General features: G+C 41.6%; 1 protein-coding gene across 3 annotated transcripts in view; it reads left to right on the forward strand.

Annotated features, from left to right (window-relative positions):
• Positions 1-27959, forward strand: part of WDR7 (WD repeat domain 7) — a 352665-nt gene that overhangs the window by 318145 nt on the left and 6561 nt on the right. For 2 of the 3 annotated variants that reach the window (XM_052660291.1, XM_052660292.1), the window contains one exon: positions 22226-22330. In XM_052660291.1, the coding sequence (XP_052516251.1) occupies positions 22226-22330 (105 nt within the window). Of the gene's footprint in view, positions 1-22225; positions 22331-24471; positions 25575-27959 lie in introns of those variants that run through there. The other variant, XM_052660293.1, reaches the window with a different exon arrangement.

The raw sequence follows: 27959 nt of genomic DNA on the forward strand, positions 1-27959 counted from the left end.
TTGACCACAGAACTCTTTTAAATCACTGTTCTGAGATGGCTAAAATAATGGGAAAGGAAAGTGGGAACTCTTTTCAACCTTTCTCCATGAGGTTAGCCCCTGTGTTAGTCTGAAGCATCTAAGTCCTTGAAAAATATCTAGAAAAAAGGATTAGGAAAAACGAAAAGTGTTCCAAAAAATGTAGGCCAGGGGAAAAAACACTCAGCAATAAAGGTTTTCTTTGTGTTGAGAACCAAGGAGAGAGAGAGATACATTATGGTAGAGAAAACAACCAATGAAAAATAGCCAAGACTAATGGGAGTTTAATGCTTTTGCATTATCTTCTTATATAATAAATTCAACAACACAGAGAGATAGAATGGAAGATGGCAAGAAAAATAGAAAACTACAGAGAACTCCTGAGTAGGGCAGAAGTAGGGCTCCGGAAACCCTCCCAGGGCACTTTCTGGACAGCGAGTAGGCTCCGTCCGCTGGCCACTGCAGGCTTCTCTCCCATCGGCACCCACTGCAGCTCACCGGGCTCAGAATTTGCTGTGCCGCATTGCTGCACCCTGGACCTGCTGTGCCACTGGCTTGAAGATCACCGTTCCTTAGGAACAGTCTCCACATGAAGAATTTGGAGTATCAAAATATTTATGGAGTCCTCGGTGGCTCAGCAGGTAAAGAATCCGCCTGCATTGCAGGAGACACAGGGTATGCGGGTTCAATCCCTGGGTCAGGCAGATCCCCTGGAGAAGGAAATGACAACCCACTCCAGTATTCTTGCCTGGGAAATCCCATGGACAGAGGAGCCTGGCGGGCTGCAGTCCATGGGGTCACAAAGAGTCGGACACTACTGAGCACTACTAGCAGATAGAGATGGGAATGTTTAAAGAGACTCAGCAAGTGAAAGTCCTGACAGTGTAATCCTTCAGTTTATAAAGTTGTTTTAAAGAGATTTATTAGTATTTGTATATAATTAACTAGAATTACATTCATATTTTTAAAAGCGTATCATAAATCAGACTTTATTCAGTGGCCAAGAAGAGAAATCTTAATGAATAGTACTCCAATCTAATTTCACTGACCCTGTGTTATTTAATGTCTTATTTTTCTTAATGGAGAAGGTATGTATTAAGGTTGATACTAAATTATTTATGTCATTCTCCCTTCGTTGAATGTTATTCTTGTTTTCCATGCCCCTTTATTGGGTGTTATTTTAGGTGCCATATTCTGTAGACAAATTCAGTTGTTCTAATAGGTCTTAACCATTTTGGTTTTCAGTAGTTTTGTAATCTTCCTTTCTGAAAAAGAATTAGTATGTTGAAAATCAGTTAGCTTAAATAGCAGCTCCTTAATTGTGTCACTCTTACAAGTTTGCAGAGAAGTGGAAAGCCCTTTTAGACAAACACATGTGAAGTATGTGGCTTATTATTTTCTTATAGCTTGATTGCTCTTCTGGAAAATGTTCAGAAGTTTTCCTCATGTAAAAGCTGGATTGTCCATTTCAGTACTAATGCCATCTATTACATATGAGTCTTAACATCTTGCTAGTATATAATCTTTAATGTATGGAATTTTCTATTTGCAGATTCTAGAATTTCAAAAATACTTTACTAAATCCTGTACCTTTTGCATTTATGGACAGTATTTATGGACAGTGATAGATATAAATTTAGGTTTAGGGCTTTAAAACAATGAAGTTAAGACGGTTTGGTACAGCAGTCCTGAATCAATAGCCAGTATTATAAATTGAGCAAAAATGTAGGACTATATTTAAAAGGAAGAAATGTTTCTCGTGGCATGCGCAAAGCTACTATAGAGTGGTGAACAAGAGTTCAAGGAAAAGAACACTCCCGCCGGATTTACAGGAAGGGTATCCCGACTGAGAAACAGTTTAGTTCAGTTCAGTGGCTCAGTCGTGTCCACCTCTTTGTGACCCCATGGACCACAGCACGCCAGGCTTCCCTGTCCATCACCAACTCCCAGAGCTTACTCAAACTCATGTCTGTTGAGTCGGTGATGCCATCCAGTCATCTCATCCTCTGTCGTCCCCTTCTCCTCCTGCCCCCAATCCCTCCCACATCAGGGTCTTTTCTAAGGGCTCAGTTCTTCGCATCAGGTGGCCAAAGTATTGGAGTTTCAGTTTCAGCATCAGTCCTTCCAATAAATATTCAGGACTGATTTCCTTTAGGATGGACTGGTAGGATTTCCTTGCAGTCCAAGGGACTCTCAAGAGCCTTCTCCAACACCACAGTTCAAAAGCATCAATTCTTCGGTGCTCAGCTTTCTTTATAATCCAACTCTCACATCCGTACATGACTACTGAAAAAAACCATGGTTTTGACTAAATGGACCTTTGTTGGCAAAGTAATGTCTCTGCTTTTTAATACAGTGTCTAGGTTGGTCATAGCTTTTCTTCCAAAGAGCAAGGGTCTTTTAAATTTCATGGCTGCAGTCACCATCTGCCATGATTTTGGAGGGCCCCCCCGCCCCCCGCCAAAATAAAGTCTCTCATTGTTTCCCCATCTATTTGCCATGAATTGATGGGACCGGATGCCATGATCTTAGTTTTCTGAACATTGAGTTTTAAGCTGACTTTTTCCACTCTCCTCCTTCACTTTCATCAAGAGGCTCTTTAGTTCCTCTTCACTTTCTGCCATAAGGGTGGTGTCATCTGCATATCGGAGGTTATTGATATTTCTTCCAGCAATCTTGATTCCAGCTTGTGTTTCATCCAGTCCAGCATTTCGCATGATGTACTCTGCATCTAAGTTAAATAAGCAGGGTGACAGTATACAGCCTTGATGTACTCCTTTCCCAATTTGGAACCAGTCTGTTGTTCCATGTCGAGTTCTAACTGTTGCTTCTTGATCTGCATACAGATTTCTCAGGAGGCAGGTCAGGTGGTCTGGTATTCCCATCTCTTTCAGAATTTTCTACAGTTTATTGTGATCCACACAGTCAAAGGCTTTGGCATAGTCAATAAAACAGAAGTAGATGTTTTCCTGGAACTCTCTTGCTTTTTCCATGATCCAACTGATGGCAATTTGATCTCTGGTTCCTCTGCCTTTTCTAAATCCAGCTTGAACATCTGGACGTTTATGGTTCACGTACTGCTGAAGCCTGGCTTGGAGAATTTTAAGCATTACTTTGCTAGTGTGTGAGATGAGTGCAATTGTGCAGTAGTTTGAGCATTCTTTGGCATTGCCTTTCTTTGGTATTGGAATGAAAACTGACCTTTTCCAGTCCTGTGGCCAGTGCTGAGTTTTCCAAATTTGCTGGCATGTTGAGTGCAACACTTTCACAGCATCATCACTCGGGATTTGAAATAGCTCCACTGGAATTCCATCACCTCCACTAGCTTTGTTCATAGTGATGGTTCCTAAGGTTCACTTGACTTCACAATCCAGGATGTCTGGCTCTAGGTGAGTGATCACACTATCGTGGTTATCTGGGTTGTGAAGATTTTTTTTTTGTATAGTTCTTCTGTGTATTCTTGCCACCTCTTCTTAATATCTTCTGCTTCTGTTAGGTCCACACCACTTCTGTCCTTAGTTGTAGTTAAGTTTCCCGAGGAGGAACGGTGGCTGTGCCGTCCTTTGAGACCATTGAGGAATTGGAGGATGGGTTCTGGGGAGCAGCCAGGCCCCATACGCTCAGGAATTAGCCTCGTGCATTTCTCAGTGCTTCCAGGCAATAGTGACAAAAGCATCAGTTCTTACGCCACCCCCTCTTTCCTACTGTATCTGTTTTTCTCTGTGTCCTTTTTGGTACCTGATTTAACAAGGTGTAATTTACACGTAGTAAATTCACCCAGTGTCAGTGCATAGTTGGATGGGTGTTAGCCAGTGTGAACAGTCTTATCACCCTCCAAAACTTCCTTATACCCCTTTGCAGTCAGTCCTCACACCCTGGCGACCCCTGATTCTTCGTGTCACTGTAGTTTTGCCTCATCGAGAATTTCATGTAAGTGGAATTATTCAATATGTGGTTTTTAGTGTGTGTGTCTGAATGATTTCACTTAGCACCACGTTCTTATTCATCCACCTACCTATATTTTTAGTCTGTTGCTTTACTAATCTCTGATTTTAAACTTCTCAACAGAGTCCCAAATGCATACTCCAACCAGAAAACTGGGCCCGTCTACACCAGAACAGAAATTGTTTGGCCGCACTAAGTAAAGGAAAACTAAAACCAAACAAGTAATTATTTCAAGTCTTTTTTTTTTTTTTAGTTTATTCTTTATACCTTATTACTAGTCATTGGAGTTTTTATTTCCTTTGTCTTCCCCTTCCTAGGGTGCTTTCTAGCATCTGTGCTTTTTAATTTAAAGGAAAGATTGTTTTTGTTTTCAGCATCTTGTGGTAATTCCACATCTCTTGTAATAAGGAACTGTGCCCTGAGGTGCCTCAAAACGTGACTAGAAATCAGTGGATCAGAAAATCCGTATATGAAAAAATAAATTAAACATAACTTAAACCTATATGTGACTGTATTATAATTTTATTCACACATATATTTCTAGTACAAGTAAGTTATCTAAGTGAATCTACCCTTTTTTGCTTCCTAGAAAAATGTAAGCTGTGCACTGAGCCTATTGTAGAAACATAAGACAGGCGTTAGTTACTCCCTTCAGCTGACAACTGTAGCTGCATAATTCTCCTCAGAGTATCTTAGAATGTTTTCTCCAGCCTGTCTCTAAATTGAGTGTTTATCTGCATTCTGCACCTCAGATTATTTGATTAGAAAAAGATTGGATGGGATACAAGAAATTACTTCATAAGTAAAAAGTATCTGTTTCTGAAACCCTTCTTTCCGCAAACGAAGTCGACTAGGAGAGTGAGATAACGTGCTGGCTGTCACACCCAGTGATGTAATATTTAGAATATATAATCGGGCCTTCTACAAACACGTGTAAAATGTGCTGTAACACTTGAGTGGCTGCAGCTGTCATCTCATTTTTTCTGGATTAAGTTTGGTCAAGAAAGAAGCTGCCTCATTTTCTAGTTGTCATTTGCCCAGGAAGTAAAAGCAAATTGTAATGAGGGAATCACAGCAGGAGAACCTCCTAACAAATGAGAGGCATATATTGACTGGCAACCAGCATGCCATTTCAGTGATAAATGTATTTTTATACACTGCTGTTCAAGGTCATTCTCTGTTGTCCTTGAGTGTGCAGCCATGAAAAATCATGCACTTCACATTCTAAGCAGTTCTAATAATCAGTGAAAAGATGCTTTACTTAAAAAAAAATCAGTCATTAATTTTATACAGCAGTTAGATCAATTCGACGTCTTTACACTTCTGTGGTGGTTTTATCTTACTTTTGTTGAAAACTGAAATCAAAGCGATCAAGGGAAATATAAATTCATGACATGGTGAGGTATATTTGTATAGATTTATTATAAAAGGAAATGGCAACCCACTCCAGTGTTCTTGCCTGGAGAATCCCAGGGATGCGGGAGCCTGGTGGGCTGCTGTCTATGGGGTTGCACAGAGTCGGACACGACTGAAGCGACCTAGCAGCAGCAGCAGCATTACAGTGTTCACAGAGGCTAAACTTGAATGTGGACAAATCTCAGTAATTAAATATTCTTTGTTTTATGGTCCTGCAGTGTTTTTTTTTTAATTTTAAAGAGTTTATGGGCTAGGAAGTCCAAAACACAACAGCTTTTATCTTAAGACCTGTACCATTTGTTTGAGATAGATTTAATGTTACAAATAATGAAAAGTTTACTTTTAGATTCACCCAAACCCCAAGAAAATGTTTTCACTAACTTTTTGAACATGTTAGTTACACTTAAATAAGTATTCTGATATTATTCTGGGAGAAAATGATCAAGTTATTTACCATTTTTTCCCCAAAACTAAACCATACTTATCTAAATATTGTGACTAAAACCATGGTCATTTTAGTTATGAATCTTATATCATATGAATCTAAGTTTAGAGATTAATTGTTTAGATACGAATCTAGTATCTAAAGGTTTATTCAGTTCAGTTCAGTCACTCAGTCGTGTCCGACTCTTTGCAAACCCATGGACTGCAGCACGCCAGGCCTCCTTGTCAATCACCAACTCCCGGAGCTTTCTCAAACTCATGTCCATCGAGTCGGTGATGCCATCCAACCATCTCATCCTCTGTCATCCCCTTCTCCTCCCTCCTTCAATCTTTCCCAGCATCAGTGTCTTTTCCAATGAGTCAGTTCTTTGCATCAGGTGGCCAAAGTATTGGAGTTTCAGCTTCAGCGTCAGTCCTTCCAATGAATATTCAGGACTGATTTCCTTTAGGGTGGACTGGTTGGATCTCCTTGCAGTCCAAGGGACTCTCAAGAGTCTTCTCCAGCACCACAGTTCAAAAGCATCAATTATTCGGTGCTCAGCTTTCTTTATAGTCCAACTCTCACATCCCTACATGACCACTGTTAAAAGGTTTATATATGAATCCAGAAACAGCTATATTTGTGAAAGTCAATTGTATGTAAACAGTGATGGTTTAGATCTCACAATGTCTTTTAGTAAATATTTTTTTAAATGTTATTGCTGGGTTTAAACGTCCCTGTTACAGTATGTGTTCACAGTTTGTATATATTCACTGAAAATCCCAGGGCTCTTCGTGGTCTGTCTTCAGCCTTATTCTCCATCCATGTTTATCTTTCTCCATGCCATCCCTTCTACCGTAAGTCCTAATCATTCTGAAGACTTTTTAGTTTTTCTTACAACGTACACTCTCTCTTTCTTTCAGTCTTGTGATTATATTACACTCTGCATGGAGCACTTGCTGTCCCCTACTTCACCCCAGCATACACATAAACACACACAGACACACTGACCCCCCACATCACCACCACCACACCACATAATCACTCGTGATCATTGCCCAGAAAATCTCCACAGTTTCTTAATATAATCTCATAGCTTAAGTTCTACTGGAATGTGACTCCCAACCAAGCCCCTCGACTCTTAGAGGGCACAGACAAAGCCTTTGTGCCCACTGGGAACCAGGGGGGAAGGAGCATTGACCTCCCAGGACGCTGAGTCAGCCCCGCCTTTGAGTGTTTGAGGGTCTCCTGTGGAGGCGTGGGCTGGCAGTGGCCTGCAGTGGGAACAGTGGTCCTGGCAGCAGCAGTCCTGGGAGGCACGTGTTGGCATTAGTCCCTTGAAGGTCGTCATTAGCAATACCACAGAGCCTGCATATAGAGGGGCAGGAAAAGGAGTGTCAACTCTGGGGGAGTCCAGTGTCCAGGGGTTTAAGACAGGTAACCGCATACTTTGCCCTGACATCCCACATATATTCCTGCTGGGCTTTACATACATATGCCCTCTATATATGTAAAGATATTAGAACTTACAAGCGTCTGGTATCTACAGTAGATAATTAGGTTCATAGTGTCTGACTTGGACCTTGAAATGCTTTTCTCAGAAAAATTGTTATAAATAGTGCTTAGGAGATTGAGCTGGCCCTGCAAATTCTGCAACAGTAAGAATTCTATAGACTTTTGGAAGCTGGCCTGGAAATCTGTTTTTTGTTGCATTGTTTCTGTAGATAATTGTGTTCTGAGTTCTAAACAACAGAATTCCAAACCTGTTATTTAATGACTACCTTTCTGGAAATACTGCAACAGCCTGCATGTGAAAGTTTCTCCCAGCGTGTGATCATTTAAAATTTTAAAAGTGTCTAGATTGCATGTGGAATAACATGGAATGACACAGCCTGTCTTGAATGTACAAACTACAAATAGAATGATTTATTATTTCTTATATTTTAATGCAAAATTAATCTCAGGAATTTAAAACGCAAAGAAGTTCTCACAGTATTAATTTATTTTCACCTTGCGTGTACCGTTGACTGACTTAGAACTCTGACTTTTTCATATGTAAAACTGGAAGTATGAATCCGAATTCTCATGAAATTTTAAACTTGCCAAAGATCCAGAAACGGACTTTTCTATTCTCTATTAACTCAAACCTTCACTGTGAAGGTGGTTTTAAGAGTGTTCTCAGGCTGACTGGTTGTTTGCTCTGTAGTGTAAGTTAGTGTTAAAGCAGTTTTAAACTCTGACTCCTGAATAATGAGAAGTTTAAAACCTATGATTTTTAGTGCAGTCTTATTCTACAGTGCCGTATCTAAATATCTGTCTCAATTGACTGTTAAATGAAACATTCACCATAAAAGTGTTGTTGTTCATTCGCTAAGTCAAGTCTGACTCTTTGTGACCCCATGGACTGCTGCACGCCAGGCCTCCCTGTCCTTCACCACCTCCTGGAGTTTGCTCAAACTCATTTCCATTGGGTCAGTGATGCCATCCAAGCATCTCATCCTCTGTCGTCCCCTTCTCCTCCAGCCCTCAATCCTTCACAGCAGTAGAGTCTCTTCCAGGGTGGCTCTTTGCATCAGGAGGCCAAAGTACTGAGCTTCAGCTTCAGAATCAGTCCATCCAATGAATATTCAGGGTTGATTTCCTTTAAGATTGATGGTTTGATCTCCTTACTGTCCAAGGGACTTTCAGGAGTCTTCTCCAGCACCACAATTCAAAACCATCAATACTTTGACACTCAGCCTTCTTTATGGTCCAACTCTCAAAATGCTATTTTTTTAAATGTTTCTTCAGCCATATTATTGCCTTTTGAAAGAAGCTTCCCCTTTGAAAGAGCACACCTGCCTTTTATTTATTTTATTGTTTTACAAAAATGATTGGTGAGTCTCTGTCTTTTCCAAGCTATAGAAGGAACTAAATGTGTTAAATAGCATTTCTCTCTTTTTTAAAAAGCAGAAGTAAGTTGGGGGGTGGGCATACACTTGTCACATGGGGCACTATTTAAGCATTTAAAATGATCCAACAAGTCTCATCTCTGAACAAATATCTTTATAAAAAAATAATGTAGAGGGATAGCAGATGTTTCATACTAAGAAAAGAAAAGCTGATAACTTTATGATTTCAAAGACAAGCTAATAGAAAGTCTGGAAGGATGCATCCCAAAGGGCTCATGGTAGTTCTTCTGAGGCATGGCACCTGATTAGTGAAAAATAGTTGGGTAGGGTTTCAGTTTTATAACAGGTACTTAAAAAAGAGTGGTGAAGTTATAGGTAGTTCTTAATTTCCTTTTTTTGTGTGTTACTCTTTAAAAAAAAAATCCAAAATAAAAATCATACACCTGTTAAAAACCATTTTTGCAGAGTTCATATATATAATCTATTAAGCCTTCAGACATGTGTCCAAACTGCCTTCTTTATATATTTACTCCTAAAAAGAAAGTATCGTATTAAATGGAAGACTTGAAGGCTTTTGCTTGAGGTTTATACGCTTTTGCTCAGTTTTGCTCAGTGGATAAAATTAGTGTGTATACCATTAAGTATGCTTTTAATAGTATCTGTTATAAGGCATAGAATATTATTTTAAGGCACACATCTGTGCATTACATACATAATAGCAGTTATAAGCAGATTAGTAACAAAGCACATTCTGAGTTAGAAACAGAGCTTCATATAATTCATGTTTGCTTGTAAAGAGAATAAATTAAACCATCAAAACAGTTGTTTCCCTTAAGGACTGTAGTGATCTGGGTAGCTCGTCAGTGCTGGAGAGGGCAACAAGTGGGCTAGTGGTATTGATTTTCACCTTGTGTTACCAAAACATTTTTTCATTGACAATTATTAATTGCTTATTAAGTGCTAAAGAGTTTGATGGTCCAAATATTGGATTTTATAATGAATTGGCCTTTAGTTTGCCTTATCATTAGGCAGTGTTATTGCATTAAAGATACAAAAGGTTTCAAGCAGCATATCTCCCACTCTGGGGGTATCAAATGAATATTCCTGTAGAGCTTATTCTCAGCAAGAGGATATTTAATTCATTTTCCTTTTCATATAAGTGAATTCGCTTTGACCTAACTGTAGGGAATGCTTGCCTATGTATGCATTGTATGACTATGTGCTCAGTAGCATCCAACTCTCTGTGACCCCACAGATCTTTGCAACCCCATGGACTGTAGCCCACCAGGCTCCTCTTGTCCGTGATATTTTCAGGCAAGAATCCTGGAGTGGGTCACCATTTTCTTCCTGCAGGAGATCTTCCCAACCCAGGGATCAAACCCGTGACTCTTGCATTGGCAGGCAGGTTCTTTACCACTAGCATCACCTGGGAAGCCCTATAATCAGTGGTAAATTGTCTGATGTATCTTGTATTGATTCTAGTTTATGAATCGAGTAAATCAGTGAAAGTTCTATCAGAACAAAATTGGTGGTGACTATGATCATTAATATGAGTCTTTATAAATCATTAGCTTGATTAAAATATTTCTCCTTTCATTTTTGAAAAGGATCTGTATATCAAAGTGAGTAACCAAATATATATGTGTGTATATTTGCATACACTCACATATGCAAAGACGTAACAAGTTCCATTTTAAAATCCCTTTTGTCTTTCCCTTTAATAGTATATCTTTTTTATATAATTATATTCAAAGAAGTCTATTAGCCCTATTATATAATGACCTTTCTAAAATATCAATATTTATGGATAACTGATGAAATTTAAACAAAGTTAAAATTACAGAAATGGGACTGTCAGTGTTATCAGTTAATTAGTACTGGTCATTTGGAATTAGAAGTTCAATTCTAATTCAAATATATGCTTTTGATCCTAGCAACTTGCCTTTTTAATAAATTATTTCCTGATCTGAGTTAAATAATTACTACTTGATAAAGGGTGATTATTTAAAAGATATTATCAAACTTCAAAGCAATTTTTTTAAGTATTAACTGCAGTGAATCATCACAAAATTCTCTACCTAAAAAGTGACTTGTATGCTGGGGACAACTTTGAAGGCTTTCATTTTAAAATGTTAGCTAAAAACTTTGAGATTTCAAGTCTACAAATTGTAAAATAAACCAGCCCTTTCTTTTCTGCCCACCCCTTAAGTGGTAGTGTCCTCTGTCATTTCAACCACATCTTTTCACTCTGCCTGCTTTTCATGGGTTATCTCAGCCCCTTACACTGAAGCATTTAACAGATGTTCATGGAGAGACTGGCATGTATCAGGAACAGTGCCAAGTGCAGGATGTATGCCTTCAACGTGTGTCTGTGTGCTAACAACTCCCAAATCTGTCTCTCCTTTCCGTATATCTTGCTTGTCCCGAGTTCCACATTTTTCTTTCTAATTTTCTGACGTATTTCTAACTACTTACTCAAGTCCTCCACAGTCATACCTACATGTCCCAAACTCAGCTCGTTATTTCCCCCAGATGACATCCCACGGACCCTTTCCCTCCCCGCTAAGTGCTTTTAGAGCACTTTCTTTCTGTTATGCTTCCCTGTCCAGGAAACAGCATCACCACCTGTCCAGTTGGATGCTTCTTCCTGCCCGCATCCCGATCTTCATTCAACTCCTAACTTACCTGCTGTATTTGCCTGCCACCCATTCCTTTTTTCCTAATTTCTCTCCCTTCTCTCTGCCAGAGATTTCCTAAAACTGGTCTCATCTGACTATCCCCTTATTTAAAAACTTTGGGAAACTCCCTGTGGAGTTTGGAGCTATAAACCAAGTCCAAGTTCTTAGCACAACCAACAGGTGGTTTATCACCTGGCCACAGCTGGCTTCTCTCCTTATCTCCAAAGCTCTCTCCTCATGTCCCTCCAGCCTCTCACGGTTCCGCTGGCAGAGGGACAGAGGGTGCTCAGCGTTTCCTGGCCCTCGCCCGCGTCTGCACTCTCCCAGGTCTGTCCACAGTCACCTGCTGGCGTTGAGTCTTGCCCTGCAGGCCGGCTGCTGCGTTAAAGACCTCTCCACCACCTTGTCTCCGCACCTTGTTCTGACACCTCCTGCCCCTGAACGGAAACTGCTGCTTATTCCTCTGTCTCCATGCCACTGTACTCACATTCTGGCATGCCAGTTCTTGTATTACATACTGGTTGTTTACTGGCAACCTGTCCTCCTCTCCGCCTCAATTCATGGACAGGGGTCATATCTCATCTTTCTACTGATATCTAACACAGGTCCTAGAACATAATAAGCTCTTGATAAACATTTTAAACTTGTTGTTGTACATTTCTCCTAAGAATATTAAGTCCCGTGAGTTAGGAAAAACAGATATCATCCTTATTTTTACAAATAAGCAAATTGTGTCTCAGAAGATTTTGCCCACTTCTAAAACCAACAAGGATCAACTTTAATCCATTAGGTAAACATGAGGTAGTCTGAGAATAAGTCAGGACTAACAAGTAGTATCAGTGTTATTTGGCCTTAGTAACTACTAGGGAATATTTTCAAATGCAGTTGCTCTGTGAAAAAAAAAATCCTACATATATTATTGTATTGTTTTATTACTATTTTAATATTGCAAATATGGAATGATACATCAAAGATAGGATGATTTTATAGTGTTCTGATTTTGCATCTCTTGACTTAACAAAGAAATAGACCTTGTAATTAATAACCTAATTAATTAGGTTATGTTCCAGACTAATCTGATTTTCTGTTTTAATAAGTTAAAAACCACCCATAAAAGTATAAAATTCTGGAATCTGTATTGTGTATTAGTGTATATCCTCTCAATCTGGGAAGCAAGTATGAGCCAGAAGATACAATAACATATTGGTTGATACATGTGTGAATTTTAGAAATGTATATAATGCTTTAGGTTTCTTTAACACTTTCAAGTCATTTCTCTTTTTGGAAGGATGAAAATATTAGGTTCTTTTGAAATGTGATTTTAAAAAATAAATTCCATATTAGTGCATTCTGTGTAAGGCAGTTTTGTGTCAGCGTGCCCTGTACCAGGCCAGAGAAAGCCAGGAGGGCAGGTATGTGAAGGCCTTATCGTGAAGCTGTAGCCAAAACCATCTGTGTTCACCTTGACCCGAATCAGAACCCACAGAAATGCTGAGGTCCATCTGGATGGACGTTTCCTCTGTGATGCGATTGCTGTCCCCACCGGCTCCTGTGTGTCTACTGAAGGCTGCTGTGGAAGGGCTTGGAGTCTTGCAAGGAACTCTAAGTGGAAGCTATTCGAATTTAGTTTTGTGGCATAGTATTAGCTTTAACAATATACTCTCCTCTGTCTTCTTTGAAAATTTACATAACCGTTTTATGCTGGCCTAATTTCTCAGGAATCCTTTTAATATTTAACAACAGAATTTCTTTTTTTTTAACAGAATTTTCATAGTCTGAGAATAAAAAGGCAAAAGTTTGTTCATTTTAAGACTTCTAGTGTATATTTGAATAGAAGTATATTTAAAGTATGATCAAAAATATTTAGCTTTGGGTGTGAGATCTATAGAAAATCTTAGTGTATTTTAAAAGCTACAGAAAGTTATACTTTAATAAATGTCTTAGATTTATTTCATACCAGCAATGTGAATAGTTGATAAAATTAATTCATCCACGATCCCTTTTATTTGAACCTGAAGCACATTTATCTAAATCATATAGGCACTCAGTGTTTGAGGATCCATAAATAATCTTTAAATGTGACTATTTAAAATGTTAACATGTAAGAAAAAATGTTATGGTTGGAATTATGTGTGTACCTTTTCTTTATTCTGTTGTTGTAGCTTGAGAGTCTCACACACACAGTCCAAACATACTACCTTCATTTTATTAGCCAAGAAATGGTGGCGATCATGTTAAAAAATAATCGCAAGTTTGTGATGTTTGGGATTTTTGGCAAACATAATTTTCAAAGGATATTTCTATAAAATTGATCATTTTAGCACATAAAGAAAGGACATATCCTTTCTTAGAAAGGACATATCTTTCTAAGTTGGTGTTTTTAAATGACTTTATCCTGAAAATACTTGCTCTATTAAACCAGAAGAGGGGTGTGCGTTTGTGTGCAGGTGCGCATGTGGTCACCTCCTCATTATCTGTAACAAAAAAGAGGAAGAAAGAGTCAGACAGAAACGATGAGGCTTACAGAAGATTTATTTGAATCTGAAAAAGTTCCTCAGTTGAATAGAAGGGAATAGCCCCCCAAAACCAGTACATAATTCTTTTCATAGAAATTGCTGTTATGATGACTACAATATTTTAAGATTGGAAAACAACTGTTGATGTTAATGGTCACTTTATTTGTTCGTTTGTAGATCTGCCTTTTTAAATTTAATTTTGATAATGTACAGCTGATATGAGTGAAAACATCAGCCTCAGTATCCTAAAATTCTGAAATTCTTACTAATGCCTAAATTACAGTAGTGAAGCAATCTTGAGTGTTTATTGAGTCTCACTATTCCTGGAAAAGTGTGTTATACACATACATGTTGGTTATAATCATCCACAAAGAAGTTTCAAAAACTATTGCCCATGTCTTAAGGATTGCCAATATGTAAATATCAAAAACACCTTTAATTCGTCAGTGTCTGTCAGTTTATCCCCAAGTGACACTGAAGTAGCTCTCAGTAACTGAAAATGTGCAGTAAATGCTGCAGCTGTTTTTAGGGAACAGAGTCTGTTTACTTGAGGCATTTCATCTTATAAGAAAACTTAAGATAGCAGACTTTTATTATATTTCTCCTTAGATCTGTTTTCCATTAAGATGTTAAAATGATACCAAATCTGCTTTTCTTTTGCCCTAAATGTATATTCTTTCCAATTAGATAGAGACAGAAAATAATTCATTGAATCATTTCAGTACCTGTTGGATTGAAAAACGCCACAGTGGCTTGACTCTCTTAATATACAGTTGGCATAATGTGAAAGAAAAAAAAAAATACAGCATCGGCTCAGCCCTCCATCAAGAAAACAAATTATAGAGATAAACAACCCATTTTCAACCCTCAAATCTCTGTTCAAAATCACTGTAGAACCGCCAAGGGCCGCATCTAGGTGAACGCGCTTACACCGCAGCAGAGCAGACAGCCAGCAAGAGACGCTGGGCTGTCTCCAGCGCCAGCACGCGTTCGGCGTGCATTTCCCATCCACTCATTCTGGTCAGTTCTTCTGGTTTCTGTATTTTGTGTCCCCAGTGAGAGCGAGCCAGGCCCCTCATTTTCCTTCGTCTGCCACGGTTGCCATGGGCTCGGGGACTCTGCCTCTCCCCACACGTGTGAGGGCTCTGGGCATCAGGCACCTGCGTGCCAACAACTTTACCAGCTTTTGGAGCCAGCTGCAGTTTTGTGGTAAAATTAAGCATAGTCCTGGCCTCCTGGGTGGTGTGATGAGCAACTCTGATGACAGCCAGTTGCCCGGTTCTAGCACTCAGTCCGGTTTTGTAGTCCCACGTTTTGAGGACGTGGCTGACCTTTACAATACTATCCAGTTTGATGAGGTCACGATTTGAAAGCTTGGAGAAAGTTTAAGGAAAATCTACAGAAATTATTCTAAGAGTTGGAAGATGAGCTCTGAAAGGCAAAGGTTATATTATAGTCACTAAATTTTTTTTTAATCCTAAAAATAATAAATAAGGAAAAAAGAAGCAAGTTGCAATAACAGCATTCAAGTCTATGAAAAGTTACCATGCCAAGACTGGTGATCACAGGCTTCCCTGGTGGTCCAGTGGTTAAGACTCCAGGCTTCCATTGCAGCAGGTGTGGGTTTGATCCCTGGTCAGGGAGCTAGGACCCCGCATGCCTTGCTGCCAAGAAAAAAGAAAAAAAAAAAAACATAAGCTTGGTGACCAGCTGTTCTTCATCTCTTCTGAGGCTGGAACCGAGGAATCAGGCTCACACTACAGCATTCTGGATTTAGATTTGAAAAAGGAAAACTTTTCTGATGGTACACACCATTAAACACAGAAAAGGGCCCTCAGGGGAAGCTTTGGAATCTTCTCAAGAGGGAGATTTGTACACGTGTACACCCGTGGCGGATTCATGTTGATGTATGGCCAAACCAATGCAATATTGTAAAGTAATTAAATTAAATAATTAAAGTAATTAAATAAATTTATATTTTAAAAAATAAAAATAAAGTTTTTTTAAGGAAAAAAAAAAAGAAAGTGAATTTTCATCCAACCTGCTTTAAGGCAGCCCTGTCCACCTACAGAAAAGAATGGGTGGCCTCTCAGTGTCGTTGGCCACGTCTTTCGGCCGTAAGATCCCACCCACAAAAAGACAGCAGAAGGCTCAGTTCACAGTGGAGTTTAAATTTTACTCCAGCCTTCTAAATGGCTGTAGATGAGACTTTCTGAAAATATATTATCGTCTGCCTAAATCGTTTGTCTCCTCGAGCTGGTGAATGTTGAGTACCTAACATGGTTTTCACAAATCGGTTGCTTCAGAGAGAAGAAAGAGGGAGCTTTATTTCTTGAACATAATTAATTCTTAACTTGTCAACTCTTTGGAAATGGCCCTGTTTTTGACGAGCCATTCGCTGGCCTAACAAACGAAGCCGTCCATCAGCGCGGTGTCTCTGTGTCCCCGGACCCTGTCTCTCCCTGCCAATCAGCCCGGAAGTCAGCAGCCTGTGCTGGGGTGTCAGAAAGGCACGCAGAGCAAGCCCTGCTCCAGCTTCCTCACCCACCCTTTCCTGACTGTGCCTGCAGCCGGGAAGAGATGCCAAATGTTTGGTGGGTGTGTCAGGCACAAGCGCGCCCTGAACCTCACTTAGCATTGTTTGGTTTTTGGTGGTTGTATGTTTATTTGTTTTTTTTTTTTTGGCCAAGCCTCACAGCACACGGGGATCTTGGTTCCCCAACCGGGGATGGAACCCTTGCCTCCTCTGGCAGGAGTGTGGTGTCTTCATCACCAGAACCCCCAGGGAAGTGCCTGTTGTTTGTTAGCACTAAGGGATCAGCAGGGCTTCCCCTCCACCTGCAGTGCGGGAGACCTGGGTTCCATCCCTGGGTCGGGAAGATCCCCTGGAGGAGGGCATGGCAACCTACTCCAATATTCTTGCCTGGAGAATCCCACAGACAGAGGCGCCTGGCGGGCTGCAGTCCATGGGGTCCCAAAGAGCCAGACACGACCCAGCAACTAAGCACACGTGCTGCGAAAATGTGTGCATTTGTAGGTCTTTGCTGTTACCTCTCCTTCTTGGAGCTGATCCTCACTTCCTCAGCACCCACTTCCCTGTATATCTGGCCCGTCTCCAGCTGCTTCCTGCCTCTGTACACAGAGGGATGCGTCATCCATTCTCACCCTGAGCACAAGGCCTCTGCCATGCTTGTACCGGTACCTCATGAGAGCAAGTTGGGTGCAGTCAAGTCCTCTGTTTTGGTCTCGGTTCTCCAATTTGTCATTTGGAAGCTGAATAACAAGAAGTCCAGGAAGAGACAACAGTTTTCAAGAGAATATTCTAGACCGTACTAGTTTGTATCGATGCTGACCAAATCATTTTGGAAGTCCGTGTCTCTCCTGCCCTGTATGACAGGGTTAACTATACTCCTTTGCTGAGCACACTGAACGTGCCTGTTAAAAACCGTTGGGCATGTGTGAGTGTTGTTCCTTATTAATCCTGCTTCTCAGCTCCTTTTCTTTATAAGCAAAAGCAGGGGAGAATGTTTAACAATTCAACATTCTTGTCTCCTGCTAGGGATAATTGCTTGATTTATTTTATTGTTCATAGAACCTCTTGAATTAGATTAATTTCTTTATATTCCATTTCTGTCTTTTTAAGACAGCAATTTCTCTGACAAAACCTATCGCAAGGGCTATGATACTCACCCACATCTAAAAAGCAGGCCCGACCTCCTTTTGTTTGAAAACCTGTTGTTTGGGGAGAAGGTTCTTTCTACTCAAGCATTTACGATCCCAAACCCTTGAGTGTGCGGAATCACAAAGTGCTCTCGCAGTCACTGCCGTCTGCACACAGCTGCATCGTGCTGGAGGGGAGGTTCCAGTCAGCTCAGAGGGCACCTGCACCGGTCCGGGAGAGGTTCAGAGACCCCCAGCAAAAGACATTGGAGACTAAAGTCAGCTCAGGGGGTGCCCACACTGGTCCAGGAGAGGTTCAGAGACCCCCAGCAAAAGACATCATAGGCTAAAGTCAGCTCAGGGGGTGCCCGCACCGATCCAGGAGAGGTTCAGAGACCCCCAGCAAAAGACATCATAGGCTAAAGTCAGCTCAGGGGGTGCCCGCACCGATCCAGGAGAGGTTCAGAGACCCCCAGCAAAAGACCTCAGAGGCTAAAGTCAGCTCCAGGGGCGCCTGCACCGGTCCAGGAGAATTGTCCAGAGACCCCCAGCAAAAGATATCAGAGGCTAAAGTCAGTTCAGGGGGTGCCTGCACCAGTCTGGAAGAAGTTCAGAGACCCCGGACAAAAGACAGTGGCAGCATTTCCATTGCACTGGGGGCTGGAGGTCTCAGGCTGAGATTGTAATGAACTCACCAGATGTACCAGACCATGTAAAAACAGTGAGCTTCCCTGAGCTGCCGTGAGTGGTTCTTGCTTTCTTGTACAACTACAGGTCTGTCCATCCACTGATGCTGCCATCAGTACCCGGTGGGTTTCTCTATGTTGCTTTGAAAGACAGCCTGAGGGGCACCTAGCTGGATGGGGGTTGCGGGTGTGTGTGTGTTGATGTGCTCCGATCTAAAATGTAGTCCGCCTTTGTTCAAAACAGCCTTTAAAGAAACTAACCCATTAAGCTTAGCACCTAACCTTGACAAGAACAACAATAAAGGAAAACAGGGCTGTGGTTAGTGAAATGAGGAGGAAAGTATTTATTACTGGACAGCTAGAATGAGCACAAATTTAGTTCTGAGTTTCCTGGCAGGAAAGCAGGTACTTGTGACATTATGTACTTATCGTTGCATGATAAAAGAAAACAACAAAATTTATCTGAAAAGGTAAATATCTTCCTAGCAGACAATTCCAAGATGAATTTAATGCATAGGATCTTCTGTTAGAGACACTAGATAACATAATGAAGGGTGTCTTCAACTGACATAGACGTATTCAAGTAGATACTTTAAATACTATAAAGGATGAAGATGTAATAGCCTTCCCCAGAGGGCTGAGTGGTGAAGAATCCGCCTGCAGTGCAGGAGACACAGGAGACGCAGGTTCGATCCCTGAGTCAGGAAGATCCCCTGGAGAAGGAAATGGCCACCCACTCCAGTGTTCTTGCCTGGGAAACCCCGTGGACAGAGGAGCCTGGCGGCCTACAGTCCAAAGGGTCACAGAGTCAGACGTGACTGAGCAACTCAACACACACGTGAAGATACGATGTAAAGCAGGAGGAGCCCGCGTGTCTGGCTTTCTGCAGAGCCGTCTTAGCCAGCCTCACAGCGAGGTGCCAGGCTGGCACATCCTCTGAAGCACATGCTGGTTGCTGATTAAGGAAGGATGCTCATGGGAACGAGGCAGGCTTGACATTCTGTGTTGAGATTTAGGGGCCCAGACTCCCAGAGGAGGGGTGACTCCACCTCTGCACGGAGTTGGGCTTTTGGGGAGGGGGTATTTGCCAGCAGGGCAAGCTTTCATCTGAGCTTCCAGTGTGCTCACACTTTATATGCATACCAGGACCCCAGAGCATCGGAGAAGCTATGTTGAATCAAGTGTTTTTAATAGGAAGGTGGCATTACATGCCGTGAGGGACCAGGCAGGAAATAAGGGGGCCAGGCAGTAGGTGTTGCGTACCCAGACCCGCTTGAGTCAGGGCTGAGACTGGTGACATCAGAGCGAATGCCAACAGGGCCCCAAGGCCACAGGGCCCCCTCAGCTCAGCCTGGCCCAGGGTATCAGGGGCAAACACTGGCCCAGGGTGGCCAGAGTGAAGGCAATCTGGGCTGTTTCAAGAGAGGCTGGAAATCTTGATTTTAAATGATGTTTGATGAATTAGAGTATAGGCTCAGAAAATACATTTTACAATCATTTTGCAGACCAAACCCAATATATCTATAATCTAGTTTCATATATGATTAGGGCTTTATTTATTTTATTTTTTCATTAAATGGAGTACTCAAGTAATTGATTTATGGGATTGCTTACATTTGTCTAGTCTCTTTTTGGCATTCCTGAGATATAATTGACATGTAACCCGTGAGGTTAAGGTGTAGGTGTACAACATGATGATTTGACACACTTCTATATTGCAATATGGTTACCCCCCTGGTGTTATCTAATACCTCCCTCCCATCACACAAGCACCATTTCTTTTTCTGTGGTGAGAACATTTAAGATCTACTCTCTTAGCAACTTTCAAGTGTATACATCTGGTCATCTTTAAAAGAGGAGCAGCACAAATATTAAGAGTATTCACTGAATTATTATGTGCCATGCGTTACTTCGCCAACAAAGGTCCGTCTAGTCAAGGCTATGGTTTTTCCAGTGGTCACGTATGGATGTGAGAGTTGGACTGTGAAGAAAGCTGAGCGCCGAAGAATTGATGCTTTTGAACTGTGGTGTTGGAGAAGACCGTTGAGAGTCCCTTGAACTCCAAGGAGATCCAACCAGTCCATTCCTAAAGGAAATCAGTCCCAAATATTCATTGAAAGGACTGATGCTGAAGCTGAAACTCCAGTACTTTGGCCACCTCATGCGAAGAGTTGACTCATTAGAAAAGACTCTGATGCTGGGAGGGATTGGGGGCAGGAGGAGAAAGGGACAACAGAGGATGAGATGGCTGGATGGCGTCACTGACTCGATGGACATGAGTCTGAGTGAACTCTGGGAGTTGGTGATGGACAGGGAGGCCTGGCGTGCTGCAATTCATGGGGTCGCAAAGAGTCGGACACGACTGAGTGACTGAACTAACTAATGCATCGTGCAGAGGGCTGTGCATGTGCGAACTCGTTTAATCTTCACAAAGCTCTTCAAGGTAGGAACCATCAGCCATTGTCGCCACCACCATCATCGTCATTGTCTCTGCTTTGTTGGCGTGGGTGCGCTCAAGGTTAAGGAACATAAATAACTTGTCCCAGGGCCCACAGTGAGCAGTGGAGCCCAAACGCAGGGCAGGCAGTCTGACTCAGAGAGTGTCCTCTGCCAGCCCAAAACCCAGTGCTACCAGTGCAACATTTTTTTCCTGAGTGGAAAGCAGGCATCATTTTGGATCCCCGCAGCACCTTGTCTAATGACAGAAAAGAGCGAAAGCTGAAAGCACAGAGGGACACGTTTGTCCCCCCATCCCCGTCCCCTTTCTCCCTTCCTCATTGTCATCACTCAGATGTGAACTGTGAGGAGAGTCCTACTGAAATTTACAGTCTAGGTGTGGAAGGCAGGGCGGGAGGGGGCCGCTGAATTGCCCAGTGAACTTGCTCCCACCGAGACTCAAGATGAAAGTGGAAACAAACCTTCCTGGTTTGCCTTAGTTTAAGGGAACATATTTCCCCATCCTTTCTAGACCAAGAGAGGTAATCAGCCTCCAGTTGTAACCAGTCTGAATATTGGTTCATGTAATGAAGATACAGCCTTTAATAGTTTGTGCAGATACATTAATACAATATTATGCTAATTTGTTTAGTATCCCAGTATTTTCGGTAACTATTAATATCATTAGACATGAGTGTAATTTTTTGTTAGTAAAGACCTTTACTCAGAGACCGAGTCTAAAATACCACATCATTCTTTTTTTTTTTTTAATTTGTGATTAAATCAATGATAGCTATTTGGCAGAGGCTCAAAATGGTCCCTGTTAACTTGTTTTTAATGGCATTTGATTTATATGTGTGTTCAAACCTCCAACACATGCGTGCATGGATGTGTACTAATTGTGGCCATATGCATTTAAACATAGTATAATTGGGGGGAAATGAAGCATAAAATGTGAAAAATGTATAATTATTAAAGGGTTGAAATGATTGTTTTTGACTCCTTCCAGAGCAGAGATGTTATGTGATAGAGCTTTGGTTGTTTTTCATTACAGATGAAGTTCCTGGATAGATTTGGTGATCAGTTTTTTTTTAACTTTCCTAATTAATTGTAAAATTCTTCCCTCAAATAGACATAAGTGGATGAACACATTGGTTTGCCTGTTAATAACTGCTCTTCCTTTGAACTCATGCTATATCCTCCCAAGTAGGAAGCAGGTGGACTCCCCAGAACAAGGTCAAAGCCCCTGGATGAATCAGGGAGAGAACTTCAGCTGCTTTTCCTCTTTTTCTAAGCTAAGTTTGACTCAGTGGACATGAGTTTGAGCAAACTCAGGGAGAAAGTGAAGGGCAGGGAAGCATAGCCTGCTGCACTTCTTGGGGTCACAAAGAGCCGGACATGACTTAGCAACCGAACAACAGCAAGTTTATAAATAAAGAACATACCAGTTTCTAGTATCCATGGCATGACTTGTTCAACTTTGAATGTATTTGCATGTTTAGGTGCAATAGTTCTGTGCAGTGCATACAGTGAACGACTCATAATTTTATTTCAGACAATCCATGGACACAAGGGACCAATCACTGCAGTGGCCTTTGCCCCGGATGGACGGTATCTTGCCACCTACTCGAACACGGATAGCCACATTTCTTTCTGGCAGGTAAGCGTAGGTGCTGCAGGGTCTTGATGTCTGCTGCATGGTCCACTTTTGCTCGGGGAGGCTCCCTGCTGACCTGCCCAGCAAGGCCTCCTCGTGCCGGCCCTCCCTTCAACAAATATCGAGTGTTTATTGCTTGCTGATGATGGGCCAACTGCCGGCACGCGGGCTTTACTGAGCACACAGTTGGCAGCCCAGAAAGAGGTGGGGTCTGCTCTCACACAGCTTTCAGTCTAAGGGAAGGGAAGGGAAGGGAAGGGAAGTGAAGTGAAGTCGCTCAGTCATGTCCGACTCTTTGCCACCCCATAGACTGCAGCCTGCCAGGCTCCTCTGTCCGTGGGATTTTCCAGGCAACAGTACTGGAGTGGATTGCCATTTCCTTCTCCAGTCAGTCTAAGGGAGACACAAGTAAATAAGCAACTACAATCCTGGGGGAACCTGGGAGTGAGGTTGCGGGCTGGCTTCACAGAGGCAGTACCGCCTGAGCCGAGGCACGGTGATGCTGAGGAAGGGCCAGGTATTCAGGCAGGGACGGGTGGGTGTTTGGGGAGAAGGAGGCGCCTTTAAAGCTAAGTAACGGGCCTGGAAGGATTCGGGGTGGAGCAGTGGAGACCTCTGCTCAGGCTGTTAATTTACACAAGGCATTCAGACAACAGGGCGCAGGGTTTAAGGCAGAAGCAGCCTCGTATGAACTTCATGCTCTGCTTGTATTATCCCATTTTCATTTGTGTTCTGAATTTCACACATGCTCCTCATTCCCAAGCTATTAAAACATTTTCAAAAATCTGAGTACCATTGACTGGCAGTACATGAAGATACCTCTGTTTAATGATGATTAAAATGAATATTAATTAATTCAAGGAACTGAGCTTTATAATAGAACTTGTTTCATCCTCAGTGATTAATCTCCATCCCATCTTCTTTTTAAATACCTTACTCCTGATAATTACAAAAAAATTAAACATTACCAACCCCGCCCCCAAGTTAACTTAAAATTTTGTTGCCTATCCTAGGATGCAAGTATGTTTTATGAGATGCAGTGCATCACTTTAAACGCTTAAAAAAGAATTAAACAAATAAAAGTTTAAACAAGACTTCACAACTTGAGGATGGTTTTTAAAAAATCAATAGCTAATAAAATGTAAAACAGATACAATAAATTGCTTAATTAACAGCATGCCATTAAAGCATGACAACTACCAAACCTGTCCTGAGCTTTTCCTCCTCTTCATCTAATTTAGTTTTCCAGTTTATTTTCTCATTATCCTTTCCTCCAGAATATATCTCCAGCATATTAATTGGCTCCTGTTAAACTCTTCCTTAGAGATGTCACCCAGTCTTCGTTTTTCGCACTGGGTAACCGCAGGACTCATATTTATTTTAGTGAAATCCCACAGCGAGTCCATAAACTGAACTCTTGTAACAGTGGTTCTTCAGACAGTGTCCCTGCCAATTGTTCCTTTCTGCTAACACTGGTTTCTGTGACACCAACTGTACTTTGACGCCCTTGATAGACATTTCCCCTTGTTTCCCGTTCTCTTGAATTCCAGAGGCGCATTCTTGTGAAACTCCCTCCATCCGGTACATAGCTGGTGTGGAAGTACTGGGTGCTGGGCTAAGCCTTGGGGGCCTGGAACCAAGCAGTCGCGGGTCCCTGCTTCCTCAGGGCTTTGTGTTTGCTCTGTGCTTTCTTCCTGGGAATAAACAAAAACAGATCTCCATTTTGTTGTTCAATTTTTCTTCCTGCTAAGAAAATATAATTCCTTATATACATGCATACACGCTGTTGCTTCAGTTGTGTCTAACTCTTTAGAACCCCATGGACTATAGCCCTTTAGGCTCCTCTGTCCATGGAATTTTCCAGGCAAGAATACTAGAATGGGTTGCCATGCACTTTTCCAAGGAATCTTCCTGACCCAGGGATCGAACTTGCCTCTCTTGCATTGGCAGGCAGGTTCTTCGTGGCTAGCACCGCCTGGAAGCCCAATTCCTCATATAATACCTCCTAAATTTACCAGATGTGAAACTTTCCCCAGTATTTTCCTGAATGTCTAAGTGGTAAACCTTTTCCCCCTTATCTAGATCTTCAGGGTTCTGTCTGGATATATTCATGCCTTTCTTAAATATTTTTCTGTTTTTATCAGAGTTGCTGCCTAGCTCATTGATGGAATTACGGTCAGCATGTACCTCACGCCTGGAGATCAAGATCATTCCGTAGATGCTATCTCTTTGAAATAACCTCTTTGCTCTATCCAGTTCAGCTTGTGCTGTTGCCCCTGGACTTCACCAGATGCACTTCACCCTGGGAGTCTGTGTGGCTCTGCCCTCAGGGGGCCCGGCTCCTTGCCTTTGTCCAGACGTCTTCTCCCTAGGCCACCCTGTGTTACTTGCAGGGGTGGGTGTTCAGCAGACAGAGCGCCCAGGCAACTCAGGCAACACCACATGTTTCTTACCTCCAGTCCCAATGTCAGAATTTAAAACGCAGACCATTTCTTCCCTACTTAAATCATACCCAGCCTGGTCCTAAAACTTAGGAGAAGACACAGAAGCGTCATTTCACCTTTCTCAAGAAAATACAATAAAACCTCTTCCAGGAGCATAGCAGGGCTTTTATTTGAATAAAAGAGAGTCAAGAAAGCAGTGTTGGATCTACCGCGCTGTACCCAAATGGACTTGGCTGATTTATTTAGATGCATATTGTTTAGGTCTAGTGATGTATGATAATACTTCTATATTATTCCAGTAAATGTACTGCAATATATTTTGAAAACTTAATGAAGCCTTATTAATACAGTGCCTTACAAAAGCCATCAGCTATTAAAATCTTTGCTGAGAAATGAGTGTTAATGAGAAATACTAGTTGGGTAATTGCTCAAGTGAGACTTAGTAAGAGGTTTGGATGCAGCATTACTTACACTGAGAGTAGCATTAAAGCCCTTCCTGTTTTGATGAATTACATCTGTTTCTGTGTCTATGTGTTCAGAAAACAATCTTCTCAGAACTGGTTTTGTGAAGCATTATTTTTAAAGGGAAAGGAAACGCCACAGTTGCCATTTAGTTACTTTACATACTCAGCTGCTGAATGATGTAATTTGGCAATCTTTCAAACCCTTCGATTCTCCAACAACATATTCCTACTATTTGAATATTGCACTTCAGTGTACCCATTGATATTTGAGCCAGGAGAGCTTTGTAATGAACTACAACCACAAATCTCTCACCTAAATTTTACCACCACCCTCCAACAAGTAAGTATCCTTTTCCAGAAATGCTAATAATAAATGAGATGTGTAGAACTTTCACTTGTTCTTCATTTATTCCATCCTACATCCGTTCCAAACTACTATTCAGCCATTTGAAATGGATGATGTAAATCTATAGTCACTAACATAAAAAGATTGCCCTCAACATTTTGTTGAATGAAAAAAGCCGATTGTCCAACTGCCTTTTATTTATTATTATTTAAAAAAAATTTTGGCTGCACGGTATATGGGATCCTAGTTCCCTGACTAGGGATCGAACCCACACCCGGAGAGAAATCTTAACCACTGGACTACCAGGAAATCCCTCCAACTGCCTTTTAATATGAGCCGGTTTATGTAAAATTCCTGAAACCTATTTCTCCTTCTGTGGACATACACTTCAAGATCTAGAAAGAGGTTTACCAAAATGTTAATGATTGTCTCTGGAAAGTGACATTTCAGGAGACCTTTGCTTTCTTTTTTATACTTCTCTTTATGATTTGAATTGTTCATGGTGAGGATTTATTTTCTTGGAAGTGAAGAAAAAAGCTAAGGTGACCAAATATAATTCCATGGAGTTTTCATTCATTCAAGACTCAGGTTGCCTTCACTTTAGCATAATTTGTAGGCAGTCTCTGGCCAAGAAAATGTTAGTATTGAATAACAAAGCGACTGTTTGTTTTGGTGACGGTTCTTTTATGGAACTTATTGGGAAAATTCATACCCACCCTCACTACTCCAGGTTCCTCTCTTATTTGAAGAGATCGTAGGGAAAGGATGGGCTGAAGAGCAACAAATCACAGTTAACACGAGAATATTTATCTTTCCAGCTGTTTCCTACCGTCACCATTATGTACCCTGCAGAGATTCATGGAGCCCTGTTCTGAGGCAGGAAGGCTGTTCAGTTCAGTTCAGTCACTCAGTCATGTCCGACTCTTTTTGACCCCATGAATCGCAGCACGCCAGGCCTCCCTGTCTATCACCAACTCCCGGAGTTCACTCAGACTCACATCCATCAAGTCAGTGATGCCGTCCAGCCATCTCATCCTCTGTCGTCCCCTTCTCCTCCTGCCCCCAATCCCTCCCAGCATCAGAGTCTTTTCCAGTGAGTCAACTCTTCATATAAGGTGGCCAAAGTATTGGAGTTTCAGCTTTAGCATCGTTCCTTCCAAAGAAAACCCAGGACTGATCTCCTTCAGAATGGACTCGTTGGATCTCCTTGCAGTCCAAGGGACTCTCAAGAGTCTTCTCCAACACCACAGTTCAAAAGCATCAGTTCTTCACCACTCAGCTTTCTTCACTGCCCAACTCTCACATCCATACATGACCACTGGAAAAATCATAGCCTTGACTAGACGGACCTTTGTTGACAAAGTAATGTCTCTGCTTTTGAATATGCTATCTAGGTTGGTCATAACTTTCCTTCCAAGGAGTAAGCGTCTTTTAATTTCATGGCTGCAGTCACCATCTGCAGTGATTTTGGAGCCCCCCAAAAAACAAATCTGACACTGTTTCCACTGTTTCCCCATCTATTTCCCATGAAGTGATGGGACCAGATGCCATGATCTTCATTTTCTGAATGTTGAGCTTTAAGCCAACTTTTTCACTCTCTTCTTTCACTTTCATCAAGACGCTTTTTAGTTCTTCTTCACTTTCTGCCATAAGGGTGGTGTCATCTGCATATCTGAGGTGATTGATATTTCTCCCACCAATCTTGATTCCAGCCTGTGCTTCCTCCAGCCCAGCGTTTCTCATGATGTACTCTGCATATAAGTTACATAAGCAGGGTGACAATATACAGCCTTGTACTTCTTTTCCTATTTGGAACCAGTCTGTTGTTCCATGTCCAGTACTAACTGTTGCTTCCTGACCTGCATACAGGTTTCTCAAGAGGCAGGTCAGGTGGTCTGGTATTCCCATCTCTTTCAGCCACAGTTAATTATTGTGATCCACACAGTCAAAGGCTTTGGCATAGTCAATAAAGCAGAAATAGATGTTTTTCTGGAACTCTTTTGCTTTTTCCATGATCCAGTGGATGTTGGCAATTTGATCTCTGGTTCCTCTGCCTTTTCTAAAACCAGCTTGAACATTAGGAAGTTCACGGTTCATGTATTGCTAAAGCCTGGCTTGGAGAATTTTGAGCATTACTTTACTAGCATGTGAGATGAGTGCAATTGTGCAGTAGTTTGAGCATTCTTTGGCATTGCCTTTCTTTGGAATTGGAATGAACACTGACCTTTTCCAGTCCTGTGGCCCGTGCCGAGTTTTCCAAATTTGCTGGCATATTGAGTGCAGCACTTTCACAGCATCATCTTTCAGGATGTGAAATAGCTCAACTGGAATGCCATCACCTCCACTAGCTTTGTTCGTAGTGATGCTTTCTAAGGCCC

Source organism: Budorcas taxicolor, chromosome 22 (genome assembly GCF_023091745.1).
Source record: "Budorcas taxicolor isolate Tak-1 chromosome 22, Takin1.1, whole genome shotgun sequence".
Taxonomy (NCBI): Eukaryota; Metazoa; Chordata; class Mammalia; order Artiodactyla; family Bovidae; genus Budorcas; species Budorcas taxicolor.